The 17,018-nt window shown below is 41.9% G+C and overlaps 1 protein-coding gene across 1 annotated transcript in view; it reads left to right on the top strand.

The window, feature by feature from the left end:
• LOC141259112 (putative serine protease K12H4.7) overlaps positions 1–17,018 on the top strand; it is a 107,588-nt gene that overhangs the window by 56,383 nt on the left and 34,187 nt on the right. The window contains exons 6-7 of the mRNA XM_073674625.1: positions 10,358–10,559; positions 13,211–13,301. Coding sequence (XP_073530726.1) covers positions 10,358–10,559; positions 13,211–13,301 — 293 coding nt within the window. The remainder of the gene's footprint in view (positions 1–10,357; positions 10,560–13,210; positions 13,302–17,018) is intronic.

The following is a 17,018-nucleotide window of genomic DNA, read 5'->3' as shown; positions in this document are numbered from 1 at the left end:
AGAAGAGAGCTACTGCTAGACTATATCTAGATCTATATCCACAAGACACTTGTTCCGCTGATAGACTTTGTATTGAATGAACCATATTTACATTACTATCAGATCAGACCCACCATCAGTACACGCGTACATCATCAAACCCTTTGTCGATATATGAATACAGCACCAGAATTACAATCAGTACATGTACACTGCAATAGAACTAACGTCGGCACATACATAGAATCATAGAATGTTAGCGTTGGAGGGGACTTCCAGGGTCATCTGGTCCAACTCCCTTCTCAATGGAGGATTCACTAAACCATCTCAGGCAGATGTCTGTCCAGCCTCTGTTTGAAGATTTAAAATTGAAAGAGAACTCGACACCTCTCCTGGCAGCCTGTTCCACTCATTGATCACCCTCACTGTCAAATTTTTTTTTCTGATATCTAGTCTGTATCTTCTCCCATTCAGTTTCATCCCATTGCTTCTACTGTTATGTGTAAATGAGAATAACGCTGATTCCTCTACAGTGACAGCTCTTGAAATATTTGTAGACAGCTATTAAGTCTCCTCTGTTTTCTCTTTTGCAAGCTAAACATTCCCAAATCCTCTAACTGTTCCTCATAGGATATTGTTTGCAGACCCGTCACCATTTTGATTGCTCTTCTCTGAACTTGCTCCAGTTTCTTAAGGTTGTGTTTTTTTTTTTTTTTAAGATGTGGTGCCCAGAACTGGACACAGTATTCCAGATAAGGCCTACCAAAGAGGAGTAGAGGGGAATAATTACTTCACATCCTCTAGACTGTATGCTTCTGGTAATTCAACCCAGAATTGTATTTTCCTTTTTTGCTGCTGCGTCACACTGTTGACTCATGTTCAGTCTGTGATCTATTAGTGTACCCAAGTATTTTTCACATGTGCTGTTGCTTAGTCCTATTCCTCATGCTGCACCAAGATTAGGACAACATTCAATTGCAGTATCCGGTTAGCCCCACATACTGCAGGATCATGCAATACAATTGTATGTCCAACCATCATCAGACTGTGGACCATATAGTAACAGTACTAATTGGACTTTAACATTACCACTAGTACATATTTAAAAAGTAACAACTTTTGGGAGATTCCTTCTGTTTTAGGCCCTTTTATTCTGAGCTGATTGGTGGGAAACTGGGTCCTAAAAGACCTCTCAGAAGTGCTCAACTTCAGATGAAAGGAACACACAGCCCACGTTCATGTTTCGTTTTTTACATCAGTATTTGTAAGCCAAGACCAGGAGTGGGCAAAAAAATGCAAAAGTGGTGACGTTTCTATTATACTTTTCCTATGATTGTTCTACTATTCCTATGTGCTCTCCTGAGCTGCACACTTCCAAGGTCTTTTGAGTGATCAGTGAGAGACAAGGTCCAGAGAGCCTTGCCAATTTTTTACTTAGTCTGTACTATGTATTTACGCTACACTAACTGGTTCCTCCTGATTGTTCTCAGCATGTTTAGATAAAGGCCAATGCTATTTTATAAGCACAGAACAATATTTCTTGTGCAGTTTTCCTCTGTGAACAGGCTACTAGATCACCACTATGCGGTGGTGGAGTGGTATTACTAATGCATGTTCCCTGTTCATCATAAAATACTTACCAGCCGCTGTCTTCGTCTGTTCTCAGCACCACTTTTTCATCTGGTCATGCCAGGGTGACTTTACGTTTCCACAGCTCGCTTCAGCAAAATTTTCCTTTCACCCATGACAGCACACCAGTGAGAGGATCCGCCCATTGAGGACAGGAAACCATCTGAAATAAGAGGGCGGCTCCTCTCCCCTCTTCAGTTGGTTTCCTGTCCTTGATGGGAAGCCTCATGAAGTAATCGACGGCTGTCATGCATGAAGGAAAAAACTTGCCCAGACCTGTCCCGGCTCTGGAAGGGCGGACTCTGGTCCGTGGCGCTGTCCTTCAGGTGCTGGTAGCGCCGTCCGCAGGCTCCCTGGGGTCCTGTCATACTTGTGGGCGGTGCAGAGGTCCCGGGCTTCCGCTCACCACCGTTCCGCCCTTCCACTGCCTCCCATGTGATTGGTCATGTGCCTCTGACATCAGGATGATGGGCACGCTGGGTAGGGCATGACTTCGGGGGCGGCGCTGGAAAAAGATGTCTGCGCCATGTGTAACATCGGCCGGCGAGGCAAACGCCAGTGGTGACGGTGGGGGGGGCTAATCACCGGATGGAGACCGCTGGAGGGTGCTGACCCCGCCCACCTCTATATACAGTATTAAGGGGCACCTGGGATCAGATCGCTGCTCATAGCCAGTATCCATGATGTGTGACACAGAGCAGCAGCTGCTGTCGCCAGTTGCTTCCACCTTCACCACCACCACCTCCGTCTGCTCGCCGGTCCAGCGGAAAGAGCAGCAACCGTCCCAGCCAAAGGAGTGAAGCTTCTCAGGACTCCACGGTCTCCAGGAAGGATGCGTCGTGTATCCTGAATTCCCTACAATTTTGGTATCAGCTGGCTTCCTAGCAGATACCTCTGCGGACTCTGATAGACCAGCAGATCTAGCTGCAAATAAATCTAAAAGGCCTCAACCGGTTTGTAGACAACCATACATTCAAAATGGAATCAATAAGTTCAACAATAAAGCTGCTTTTTTACAATTTCTTTATGGTGGTGATAGATCTCAAAGACATGTATTATCACGTCCCAATTCACCCAGATCATCAAAAAGATCTAAGGGTTGCTCTTTACATCAATGGAAATTGCTGACACTTCCAGTTCCAAGCTCTCCCTTTCGGGTTGTCGATTGCTCCAAAGATATTCACCAAGCTGATAGCCGAGGTGACATCCTTTCTTCGCATTCAAAACACGGTTATAATACCATATCTGGGCGACTTCCTTATAGTAGGGAATCTAGAGAGACACTGTATTTCTCAACTGAAATAAGTAATGGCTGTCTTGCAAAACTTAGGCTGGATGGTCAACGCCCAAAAATCAAGACTAGAACCCGCATGGGTCCAGGCCTTTGTGGGGTTTACTCTAAATGCCGAGTGTCAGACTTGTCTTTTACCCAACAACAAAGTAGACAGTCACAGATTTGGTCTCGGCAGCCATACACACCCCAGACATGTCCTTAAGGAAGGCTATGTCCCTGCTAGGTACTCTAACATCATGCATTCCTGCGGTCAGGTGGGCCCAATTTCACACAAACCTTCAGTGGGAAGTCTTGTCTGCACAAAAATTGTTTAAAAGGGTGTTTAGAAGGAAAGGTACATCTCTCTTCGCAAACCAGAAACTCCCTCTTGTGGTGGACAGACAGGTCAAATTTTAACTTTGGGGGTCCAGTTGGACACTCCTGTACAAAACCTCATCACGACCGATGCGAGAAGTTCAGGGTGGGGAGCACACCTAGAAAGTCACATAATTCAAGGCTCTTGGTCAGTCCTAGAGAAAGAGGGGTCATCAAACCTAAGAGCTATGAGCAGTGGTGAATGCTTTAGAAGGCTTCCTCCCTTTTCTCCAAGGTCGTCATGTTCGGGTTATGTCAGACAACAGAACTACCGTGGCTTGCATAAACCACCAGGGTGGAACAAGATCCCATTCCTTTCTGGAAGTGGTAAGCAGGCTTTTTCAAATAGCAGAACAAAATCTCTTATCTCTTACAGCGCTACACATACGGGGCATAGAAAACACTAGAGCAGACTTCTTAAGCTGCAACAAGTGGAGGCTAGGGGATGACAAAAACAGGAAGGTAGAGAAGTTCTGCTCACTAGACCCAAGGGGAGACCCATTGATAATAGATGCTCTTCAGATTCCTTGGAGTTTCAAGTTGGCCTATGCCTTCCCTCAAATAGCTATGATACCTCTTGTAGTGAGGAAGATCAGGAAGGATCGGGCGAGACTGATTCTCATATCCCCCTTTTGGCCAAAGAGACCATGGTACTCCCTCCTGAGAATGATGTCCCTATCAGACCCATGGATTCTACCTAAAACCCCGGACCTTCTGGCACCGGGTCTAATATTCCACACTCAAGTAAAGAGTTTACACCTTGCAGCGTGGAATTTAAGAGGGCAATTTTGAGGGGCAGAGGATTTTCATCCTGATTAGTTTCCACTCTGAGGAGTAGAAAACCCATAACCAAAAAATCTATGGTTGAAGATGGAGGAAATTTTTAGATTTCCTAGGAAAGCCGTTAAGCCAAAACCCTCCAATTAATCCCATCCTGGAGTTCTTACAAAAAGGGCTTGAGTTAGGTCTAGCTACCAGTACGCTCAAGGTCCAGGTTTCAGCATTAGGAGCGTTGTATAACTGCAACCTCGCAGCTAATAAATGGATTGCTAGATTCATTGAATCTTGTGATAGATCTAGGTTGGTCTCAATACCCAAAGTTCCCCCATGGGACTTGAATTTGGTGCTTGAGGCCCTAACTGAGGAACCCTTTGAACCAGTCCAGGCGTTGTCTGCAAAATACATAACTCTCAAGACAATAATTTTGGTGTCTTTAACATCAGCCCATAGAGTAAGTGATTTACAGGCCCTATCCATAAACCCTCCTTATACACAAATTTGCAGATAGAGTAGTTTTAAGACCTAACCCATGCTATCCTCCTAAGGTTGCGCTTAAGTTTCATAGATCTCGGGAAATTGTCCTGCCCTCCTTTTGTGACAACTCGAAGACCCCCGGGGAACAAGTTTCATCACCTTGATGTTAGAAGAGCTCTATTACAATATATACATGTAACTAACCAGTGTAGACGTAGCCATTCCCTGTTGTAGCCTTCCAGGGGAGTAGGAAGGGTTATGGGGTGACAAAAGCAACTATAGCCGGATGGATTAGGGAAGCCTTTTGCTTAGCCTACTCTGCTAGTAACACCCTGATACCTGATTGCTTCAAGGCTCACTCCACCAGAGCCATGGCTACCTCCTGGGCAGAGAAGGCAGAGGTATCCATAGATCAGATCTGTAAGGCCGCTACTTGGTCATCGCCATCTACCTTTTTCAAACACTACCATTTGGATCTATTCTGCCTATCTGACTTAACCTTTGGTAGAAGGGTGCTGCAAGCGGTGGTCCCTCCCTAAGGTGTTTCTTCTCCAAAAGTCTCTCAGGTGTGCTGTCATGGGGAAGGGAAAACACCAAGGTTACTTACCGGTAGCTGTTTTTTCCAGAACCCATGACAGCACCCGTATATTCCCCTCCCTTTTTCACCATATGGATGTGCACGTTTGCTGGTGTTATATGATGTGGTGTTGGATTTTGTGTATAACTCTTTTTATGGAGGTCCTCTCAATGCTCTGTAACCAACTGAAGCTTGGGAGAGGAGCTGCCCTTTTATTTCAGATGGTTTCCTGTCTTCGATGGGCGGATCCGCTCTCAGGTGTGCTGTCATAGGTCCTGGAAAAAACTGCTACTGGTAAGCAACCTCGGTGTTTCCTCCTTGCCAGTTTCCTGCAGCACATTCCGACACAGTGCCCTCTTAAAAATAAGTGCCATTATTTATTTTAACCATTGGTTAAAAATGTCACCCATGCTGTACCCTAAATTGGCACTTTGCTGTGCCCTTGAATAAATAGTTGCTCCTCAGGCTAAGTTCACATAAGTGTATTAAAATTTGTTTGCAGTTTATAGAGGTTCTTTCTTATTAACGCAAATGGGTAATCTGTTTTTATACATCAAAAGCTATCAAAAATGTACAAGACTAAATGCCATTTCCTATGATACCCCCACACTGTCCCTCATGAGATATATGGCCTCCACACGATCTTCTATAAAATATTGCCCCACATCATCCCTCTCCCCTTATATACGATGACCGCCTCGCTGTCCTCCTTATGAACTACCACCACAGCTCCCTTTATGAATTCTACCCATCATACCATTCTCCCTTATGAACTATGGCCGTCACACTGTCCTTATCTCCATACTGTGCCCTCATAGTATCTCTCACTTTGAATCCTGAACCTTAGTAACTGTTTGTCAGTCCCTTGTATGTTCAGCTCTAGGGAGTATTTATTTTATTCCCTTATATAGCGCCATTAATTCCACAGTGCTTTACAGACAATATGGACGCTGTCCCCATTGGGGCTCACAATCTAAATTCCTTTTCAGTATGTCTTTGGCGTGTGGGAGGAAACCAGAGAACCCGGAGGAAACCCACGCAAACACAGGGAGAACATACAAACTCCTTGCACATGTTGTCCTTTGAACCCGGGACCCCAGCGCTGCAGGGCTACAGTGCTAACTACTGAGCCACCGTACTGCCCGCCATTTATGATTCTTAATCTCTTGTTCTGTTCTCTGTCTGCTGCTACCATAATGGATACTACAGTACAGACCAAAAGTTTGGACACACCTTCTCATTTAAAGGTTTTTCTGTATTTTCATGACTATGAAAATTGTTCATTCACACTGAAGGCACCAAAACTATGAATTAACACATGTGGAATTATATACTTAACAAAAAAGTGTGCAACAACTGAAAATATGTCTTATATTCTAGGTTCTTCAAAGTAGCCACCTTTTGCTTTGATGACTGCTTTGCACACTCTTGGCATTCTCTTGATGAGCTTCAAGAGGTAGTCACCGGAAATGGTTTTCACTTCACAGGTGTGCCCTGTCAGGTTTAATAAGTGGGATTTCTTGCCTTATAAATGGGGTTGGGACCATCAGTTGTGTTGTGCAGAAGTCTGGTGGATACACAGCTGATAGTTCTACTGAATAGACTGTTAGCTGTTTTTTTTCTTGCCATAATACAAATTCTAAGTAAAGAAAACAGAGTGGCCATCATTACTTTAAGAAATGAAGGTCAGTCAGTCCGAAAAATTGGGAAAACTTTGAAAGTGTCCCCAAGTGCAGTTGCAAAAACCATCAAGCGCTACAAAGAAACTTGCTCACATGAGGACCGCCCCAGGAAAGGAAGACCAAGAGTCACCTCTGCTTCTGAGGATAAGTTTATCCGAGTCACCAGCCTCAGAAATCGCAGGTTAACAGCAGCTCAGATTAGAGACCAGGTCAATGCCACACAGAGTTCTAGCAGCAGACACATCTCTTCAACAACTGTTAAGAGGAGACTATGTGCAGCAGGCCTTCATGGTAAAATAACTGCTAGGAAACCACTGCTAAGGACAGGCAACAAGCAGAAGAGATTTGTTTGAGCTAAAGAACACAAGGAATGGACATTAGACCAGTGGAAATCTGTGCTTTGGTCTGATGAGTCCAAATTTGAGATCTTTGGTTCCAAGCAACGAGTCTTTGTGCGACGCAGAAAAGGTGAACGGATGGACTCTACATGCCTGTTTCCCACCGTGAAGCATGGAGGAGGAGGTGTGATGGTGTGGGGGTGCTTTGCTGGTGACACTGTTGGGGATTTATTCAAAATTGAAGGCACACTGAACCAGCATGGCTACCACAGCATCTTGCAGCGGCATGCTATTCCATCTGGTTTGCGTTTAGTTGGACCATCATTTATTTTTCAACAGGACAATGACCCCAAACACACCTCCAGGCTGTGTAAGGGCTATTTGACCAAGAAGGAGAGTGATGGGGTGCTACGCCAGATGACCTGGCCTCCACAGTCACCAGACCTGAACCCAATCGAGATGGTTTGGGGTGAGCTGGACCGCAGAGTGAAGGCAAAAGGGCCAACAAGTGCTAAGCATCTCTGGGAACTCCTTCAAGATTGTTGGAAGACCATTTCCAGTGACTACCTCTTGAAGCTCATCAAGAGAATGCCAAGAGTGTGCAAAGCAGTCATCAAAGCAAAAGGTGGCTACTTTGAAGAACCTAGAATATAAGACATATTTTCAGCTGTTTCACACTTTTTTGTTAAGTATATAATTCCACATGTGTTAATTCATAGTTTTGATGCCTTCAGTGTGAATGTACAATTTTCAAAGTCATGAAAATACAGAAATTTCTTTAAATGAGAAGGTGTGTCCAAACGTTTGGTCTGTACTGTATATCCAATGGAGTGGTAAGACCTAATACTACTGCACTTGATCATTCAACAAAACTTCCTTTGTTCCACAATTGGGTAAAATATTTTTGAAAATTGGCTGATTTCCTACATGATGTGGCCTTGTGAAATAAAGGATGTTTTTCTAGACAGACGAGTGTTATGAGTTACTTTTTGAAGTTGTCATCCGCAATATTTTTTAGTACTTTTAGAAAATGCAGCTAAGCGTATAGGTTACTAAAGTTAAAAAAATGCTGCATTTATGCTATTTGCTTTATGCCATTTGCTTCATTTACTTGCAGGCTGCACACTACCTTCATTTCAACTTGCGAAGGAGTAGAAGATTTGCATTACTGCAGTAATTCGCGATCTCCCCATTGACGTCTGCTATTGCAGCAGAGAATTTAAAAACTACACCTAGACTTGATTCTTCTTGTTTTTCTTTTACCTACTAAGTTCAGTAGAAGATGATTTGAAATATAACCATTGCTTAATATTTTATAGTCAGATTTATTTATATTTTATGTACTAGCATTTGTATGGTGTAGGGGCTGCCTATTGCTCCATTGTAAAGCAATGTTAAATTTCTCTTCATTGAAGACTTAAAGCTTATTTGACCTTTTCATTTAGAAAATGAAACAAACCCATGGGCTTTATTGATCAAAGATTTTATTTAAAGGTAACCTGTCATGTCCTAAACGCCATTAACCTGCAGGTTAATAACTTTACAATGCTGTTTTGCTGCCTTGTTGAAAGCTCGGCTACCGGTAGAAAATAATCTTTTTCTCCCGGGAGCCTTCAGTCATAGTCGTGCACGCAGCAGCTAGTCATTACTCACCGAATGCAATGCAGAGCCAACTGTGACCAGCAGTAACCAACTCCAGGGCCCCATTTTTCAGCTGAATGCAAATGTGACCACATCCTCAATCACAAATGTATAAAACAATGAATTGGGCTGATTGTTAAATGACAAAGATGCTGCCTTTATCTGTACATAGTGATTCAAGTATATAGTGCCAAATACTGATCATGTAAGAGGGTGGTGGCCCATTCTTGCACAGGGGCCCACCGGAAGATTCTCCTGTGGGCCAGTCCGAGCCTGTGTGAATCAGTATGCCAGGGTGTACTTACAGCCGCCGCTCACTGTGTACAGAGGAGTGACTGAAGGCATGCCTCTACGTGACTGAAAACCGGTGGCTCCTGGGAGGAATAACGTTCATTTTCTCCTAGTAGCTGGGCTTTCAGTTAGGCGGTTGACCAGCATTATATTGCTATTAACCTGCAGATTAACCCTAGATTTGAAGGCTAATTGTGTTTAGTGACAGAACAGGTTCACTTTAAATCACTTTTAGCACTGGGCTTGTAAGTCTGCCAGTAGTATACTTGTTAATACTTTCTTGCCCTTGCCACCAATAATAAATACAGGAACCCTGTCAAATCTGCTGTATTCCCTTCTCAGAATACCTGCCCTCTGTTATTCTAGTCTGCGCTAGGAAAGAAGTGGACAGGTGTCGAGTTTTGGCAATCCATCTAGGTGTTGGAGACGGGTATGACCTAACAAGCATTGAAAGGCAACATGGGTGAAAAGTGGCACCACTAAGGGCAACTGTTTTGGATATAGATAATATATCCATCTCGATTTTATATATTTCTTTTTTGGGGGTGATGAGAAATATTTTTAAAATTTATATTTAGATTTATTAATAAATGGAGTCAAGTTGTAAAACACAGTGACCATTTCACTCCAGCCAAGCCGTCTGCCTCTCTCCTCTTTGTTGATACGGCCTAGATCAGAAGACCTGAGTAATCTAACATTGCCTAATTGCTAGACATGTCTAGCCAAGGATATGATCTGGACGTGCTTGGCAGCACTTATGTTGTGCCATTTGCTATGCTGCGGTATTAATCATATTTCTTGTTCTAAGTGTTTGCTTTTCTGTGTTGTTGTGTTTTTTTTTTTTTAATACATCTTCTCTTTACTATCTGGATAGATGAGAATTTGGTTTACTTCATGATTATTATTAATGCATCCTACAATGCATTATGTAATCCCTTACATAGATTTTCAAAGTTTACTACTGTAACTATTATCCTATAATAATAATCAAGAGGAAAACTTAACCAACTCCGTATGAGGTAGATGTCGGTTGTCTTCAAGTTTGGGGCTAATGTGCTTCCTGACTCTAAAATAAATCTATCAATAAATAGTGTTTTTACAGACCTGCAACTTTCAAAATGATGGAAAACTTAACTTATTGTCCTGTAATTAACAATTCACATCTGTGTTGGAGGCTCCCATGGGTCCATAAGATCCATTGGACACTACCTTTTTGGTCTGTGTGAATGATGGAAACCACAAAGTAGCTGCGAATGAAGCCGAATTCAAAATTATTCATGACAACTGTGATATTTGCATATGATCTTTCCTTTGTAAGGGCGTGAAGAGTGGAAATATAACTATTCAAGTGGTGTGTGACATTATGGGCAATGAAACCATTGGCTCTCCATATGACAGATATGTAGAAGTTATCCAGCGGATTAGGAAAGCTCGTGCGGAAAAGTGCATTGACGCAAGTTACCAGCAATTTGTGCATGACATGAGTGACATCCGCTGGAAAGGATCGGCTTCATCAGGAGGTAAGAAGTAGATGTGTAACTACCTTTTTTGCGATAGGAATTCCTGCAATTTCTTTGGGAGCCATAGAAGAGGGATTCTGCTATAGCTACTGCCCAGATTCTTCCTCTGCTATAGTGTCTGTAAGTTCATTGTGACTAATGCTTATGATAGTACTATATGTCCATAATAATATCCTTTTGAGCCAAAGTAAACAGACGTGAGCGTGCATAAATTTGTGGTAGGTATTTTGAGGTTGCCCTGTCTCTGACTGAAATACCACTACATGTGATGGCAATTTCTTCCCTATGCACCTTTTTATGTTCTAGTCTGTAACATTAGCCAGTAGCTATGGCAAGTAAAATGTATTGCCCTGTAAATTCTGTGCTTATACAGGACTGTGCAAATTTTATTAGGCAGGTATAGAGAAAAGGCTACAAAGTAAGAATTCCTTAAAAAAAATAGTGTTTATATCAATTAAAAATGTAATCTATTAGATTTTGTTTCACTTAACTGCCAAATTTGATAAAAATCTCTTTACCTTCAAAACGGCATCAATTCTTCATAGTACACTTTCACACAGTTTTTGAATGAATTCTGCAAGGGAGGTTGCTCCAAACATCTTTGAATAATGAACCACGAATCATGTGAACATATATCCTTTTTGTGTCTCCATGTAGTCCCAGACACTCAGTGATGCTGAGATCAGGATCCAGTCCTGCTTCCAGGACTCCTTGTTCTTCTTTACACTGAAGATAGTTCTTAATGACATTTGACTGTATGTTTGGGTCCTGCTGCCGAATAAGTATTTGCCTGTATTTCTCAGTATCATTAATCCTGAAAAATCCCCAATTCCTTTCACTAAAATCCAAACTGAAATTGCACCATGCTTGACTGACTGTTGACTGCAGAGACTCATTATTGTGTTGCTCGGCAGCCTTTTTGCCAGTAATCTGGCTAAGCGTAAACTGCTTCTATTGCAGCCAATTATTTAAAATTTTGATCAGTCAGTCCAGAGAATCCTCTGCCTTTTTTTTCTGCACACCAGTTCCTATGTATTTTGTGCATAGTTGAGTCACTTGGCCTTGTCTCCATGTCGAAGGTATGCCTTTTTGTCTGCAATTTTTCCATGAAGACCTCGTCTGGTCAGACTTCTCCAAAAATTAGATGGATGCTGCAGGTTCCCACTGGTTTCTGCAAGTTCTTAGCTGATGGATATCTTTTGCTTTCAATGGGAAATAAGCTTGATGTGTCTTTCATTTTCTGTGCTCCGTCTCCTTGGCCAACCACTCCATTTACGGGCCTCAACGTTGACCGTTTTTTGGTGCTTCTTCAAAAGACCATGAACAGCACATCTTGAAACCTTAGTCTGCTTTCAAATATTTGCCTGGAAGAGACCTTACTGATGCAGTATAATTACCTTGTCTTGTTGCTGTGCTCAGTCGTGCCATGGCGTATGGCCTGTGACAAGACATGGTCTTCCATAATTTCACCTTTTGTAGAAGAGTTTGACTGTTCCTTACCCAGATTTTAGGTCTCCTGCACAGCTATTTCTCTTCCAGTTAGTGAATGTTTCAACTTCTAAGTGAAAATTTTGATCATCACCACCTTTTGGGTATAACTTTACACATACACCTGACTATAATCCTACTAAATCTCTGACTTTTTGCAGTGTACCTAGAAGAATTGATGCTTTTGATGCGGTTTTAAGGAAAATGGTGATCACACCAAATATTGATTTTTAATTTAGGTTTCTTTTTGTTCATTCCCTTTCTACTTTGTTAATTGATAAAGAATAAACTAATACTTCAATTTTATAAATTCTTTACTTTGCATCATTTTTCCACACCTTACTAAAGCTTTTGTACAGTATATCAAACATCTATTAGTGTTTTTATTTTTATTTCATATATTTTTGGTTTATTAGAAGAAAAAAAAATCTTTTCCACTAATGGCATTGTATTTCAGCATGGGGCAATGGGACAGCTTTTCCATTTTTAAAGGATTTTTTTTCATCTTGCTCTGTTGCATGTGTGCCCATTTTCTGCCGAATAAATATATAAAGCATGGAGAGCATTCATTCAGTGCCGGTGTATAAAGGACCCCTTAGACTTTAGTGATATTATGGTAGTTAGTTTCCATCCTCTGAGACCATCTAATCCCTGCACAGTGGCTCTGCTTATATGTAAGCTGCAAGAGAATGAGTCTGAACATAACTGTTTTAATGGCCCATGCCACCATTTTTGGCTTATTTTTCTAAATGTCATTTTGTTTCCTTCTTTCCCCTTTCACATGCTTTTGACCGTTGCGTGCAACCACCTCAGTGAGCTGTAGCCTTGGATCCATGACCTACTTTTCTCTTTTTGTAGAACATGTACAGATATGTTTATTTTCTCATGAGAATTAAAGATTACAAGTTATATCCCTCGGTAGATTTGGATGGAAGCAGTAGCACACAGCTGAAAATTGAAGCCACAGTTTCGTCCTACTACAGTATATGTGAACCGCCATGTGGTTGTCATTACCAATGTTATTTCAGTTGCATTAAAAGGAAGTATTAGCTGCCAAAAATACACTGTAAAGGAAAGTTCTCATGCATCTGATTTTTACACTGCTGCATGTGGCACTCCAGTACAGTTTATTACAATATCCAAGACTTTCTTCTCTCTTTTAGGTAGACAATGGATGTACCAGACGTGCACAGAATTTGGATATTTTCAATCTTCAGATTCAGTTTCTCAACCATTTTCTGGTTTTCCTTTAAGGTAACATTTATTGTGGTTTGTCATAAGTGTCTTGTGCTTTGCTCTAAGTACATTCGAACATGCATGAGGCAAGAATGGATTTGGCTTAAAGGGGTTGTCCACTACTAGACTAAGCCACTCTCATTACTCATGTTTGGCCCCATAAAAATACACGACCCCTGCTCCCAGTTAATGTCGGCGTCACTGTCACGCCTTTTGACGTATTGAATATCAACAGGAAATCAGGGCTACAGCTGCTCTGACTTCCTCTTGATGATCTATTTGTCCGAAGGCATGGACAGGGGGTTGCCCGGGCTAAAACAAATCTGCAGTCACTGCCGGGAACGGCGGTCACGTGCCCATAAGTTTGCGATGTGTACTCCCAGCCAGAATCCATCTAGACTGTTTCTGGCCTCGCGCAATATACACTGCTCAAATAACACATCCTTCATCTGAATGAATGAAATATTCTCATTGAAAACTTTGTTCTGTACAAAGTTGAATGTGCTGACAACAAAATCACACAAAAATCATTAATGGAAATCACATTTATTAACCAATGGAGGCCTGGATTTGGAGTCACCCCACCCCCCACCCCACCCCAAAATTAAAGTGAAAAAACACACTACAGGCTGATCCAACTTTGATTTAATGTTTTAACCCTCCGTCACATACAATATCGGTTCTAACGAGTTCACATACAATGTGACTGTCAGGCGCAGGCTAGAAAAATACCTATAATATCTAAATGTTTGCAATTTCAGTGCTCTAAAAGTGATCAGTGACCTTCATAGGGATATAATAAAAGAGACTACACATAATCGGGTGCAAAAAAAAAACCCATTTACTTAACATAAAACTAATAACTCTGAAATACAAACATTTCAAAACTCCCGCCAAATAGTCCCCAGTTCGACTCTGTCAAAAAACTCTACAAAGAAAATTTATGGAAACAAACTTAATTTTAAGATACCTTAAGTACTATTAAACACATATTCAATCAGAATTAGATCATGAAGTTTCCTCAGAAAAATTACACTTGCAGAGCAAAGAGCAAGAATTACACATCATTTTTGCATGTGTCAGGCAGATTGCATTATGACATTTGTGACATTCATAATTAGAAAGCCTTCTGATTCCGCTTTCCGTGGTGCAGGTGGTGCATCTCCTTCTTTTGGGAGGTGGTGCAGGTTGTGAATTTTCACTATCATCTTCTGGGCGGAATCTTTTGAGCTGAACTTGAAGGCGAGAGGGGATACCAATTGTTTTCATACTTCTCCTGCGTAGCTCTCCAAGCACTAGTTCATGGGCCAATTTTTTCAGATAGAATCGTCTACGGAGTGGTTCAAGCTTGTTTTCAAGGTAAATGACTTGTGAATTTATACCACCCAAATTCAACATAGCAAAAAATATGACCATTGGCCAGAGTTTGGTGTTTCTGCTGACTTTGAAAGTTGAGCACATCTGATCAGCTGTATCAACACCCCCTTTGGTTGCATTATAAAATGTAATTATCTCCGGTTTCTTTTGTGCCTCAGTCCCAGGATCGATGGCATCATCATCATGAAGTGTTGATAGAAGTACAATTTTTTTTGCTTGTGGTACATAGGAAACCAAAACCTTTCCATTATGGAATGCAAACATACTGCTGTACTGTTGTCTCCCTTTCACACTTACAAACTGTGTAGGCAATTCTTTTTTATTTTTTCTTACAGTTCCGACATATGAAAGCTTCTGCATTTTCAAATAATCAATCAGGTCACAATTTGAAAACCAATTGTCAGCTGTTATATTGCGACCCGATCCAAATAAGGGCTCAGCCAGTCTTTTTACAACATCACTGGGTTTGTTGCTGACACAGTAAGGACCTTCTGGTTGTTTTCCTGCATAAACTTCCAGGTTGTAAGTGTAGGTCTTACTGGCATCAACAAGGGCATACATTTTTATTCCATATTTGTTAGGCTTTGATGGAATATATTGACGAAAGGCACATTTACCACGAAAACCAGGGAGCATTTCGTCAATAGTGAGATTCTCCCCAGGGCAATAGCTTTTTTTTTTTACAGTTTTCAACAAATTTTTGGAATAGATCACGAATTGGAGCAAGTCGGTCATGTGTTTTACGTTCGGTTCGGGTAGTTCTGTCGTCAAACCGAAGGCAACGAATTAGAAGCTTGAATCTGTTTATGGACATAACAAGACCAAATTTTTCAACTCCATCCCCATCTTTACTCCAAAGTTCCTCCAAACTTTGTCTATTTGCCCTATAAGCTCCTGCAAGGTATAATAATCCAAAAAAAGCACGCAGTTCTATTTCATCTGTGGCCTTGATGGTTCTGTTGCAGATGAACTTGTCCTTTTATAATGTCTATATATTGGTTGGTATATGTGACAATAGAGTCCAGAATGTCCTCTGTGAATAAACTATTCCAGTATTCAACTGCAGTTTTTGCATTACTTGCAGTTCCTATAACTGCAGGAAGGTGAGTAATAATGTTTTGAGGTTCCCTACGTTTTTTCTGGAGTGGCTTCTTGGTCCATTGGTTTTTTATCTTTTCCCATGTAATAAAATTCTACATCTTCATCCTCATCACTGTCACCATCTTGCTCTGTTTCAGAATCCACTTCACATACTTCCACCTCATCATGAGAATCAATCTCTCTTTCCTCTCCTAAATCCTCATTCAGTGTGGGGTCTGCATCATCTAACCGCATGTTTGTTACTTCCTCAACATCAAGGTTTTTTGATAAATTGTACATTTTCCTCTCCATTTCAGCAGATAATCTGAAGCAAGAGAAGGAATATGTTTTAGGGAACTACTGTATATGCCTGAGCAGCACACTTTCTTTTTTAATCTGCCTTATTTCTATGAAATATCCTCACACTTTGTGCTATACATTCATAAAACAAGCTAAATAAACAATTGTGATGAATAAAAACATAAAATACCAACCTTATTGAGTGTGACGTGTTCACATACAATGAGCCTGAGAGATTAGCGCAGTTATATCTGTCCTCCTGAAGCTCTGCAATCCAACTGTGGTATGAGGTTTCACAGAGCTGCTAGAGACAGGAGACTACCTGGAGGGAGGGGATTTCCTCACAATCTGGTGAGGAAGGAGAAATGAAAGTAAAAGACATGTGCCTGTCAGGCCTATTGTATGTGACGGAGGGTTAAGGACAAGTCAAAATGAGGCTCAGTATTGTGTGTAGCCTCCACGTGCCTGTATGACCTCCCTACAATGCCTGGGCATGCTCCTGATGAGGTTGCAGATGGTCTCCTGTGGGATCACCTCCCAGACCTGGAATAAAGCTTCCGCCAACTCCTGGACAGTCTGTGGTGCAACGTAACGTTGGTGGATGGAGCAAGACATTATGTCCCAGATGTGATGAATCAGATTCAGGTCTGGGGAACGGGCGGGCCAGTCCATAGCTTCAATGCCTTCATCTAGCAGGAACTGCTGACACACTCCAGCTACATGAGGTCTGGCATTGTCCTGCATTAGGAGGAAACCAGGGCCAACCGCACCAGCATATGGTCTCACAAGGTGTCTGAAGATCTCATCTCGGTACCTAATGGCAGTCAGGCTACCTCTGGGGAGCACATTGAGGGCTGTGCGGCCCTCCAAAGAAATGCCACCCCACACCATTACTGACCCACTGCCAAACCGTTCATGCTGAAGGATGTTGCAGGCAGCAGATCGCTCTCCACGGCATCTCCAGACTCTGTCACGTCT

The sequence above is a fragment of the Phyllobates terribilis genome, unplaced genomic scaffold (genome assembly GCF_046119375.1).
Source record: "Phyllobates terribilis strain yellow unplaced genomic scaffold, ASM4611937v1 Scaffold_3__8_contigs__length_932513732, whole genome shotgun sequence".
In the NCBI taxonomy this organism is placed as follows: Eukaryota; Metazoa; Chordata; class Amphibia; order Anura; family Dendrobatidae; genus Phyllobates; species Phyllobates terribilis.
This window is presented reverse-complemented; position numbering and strand designations above follow the sequence as displayed.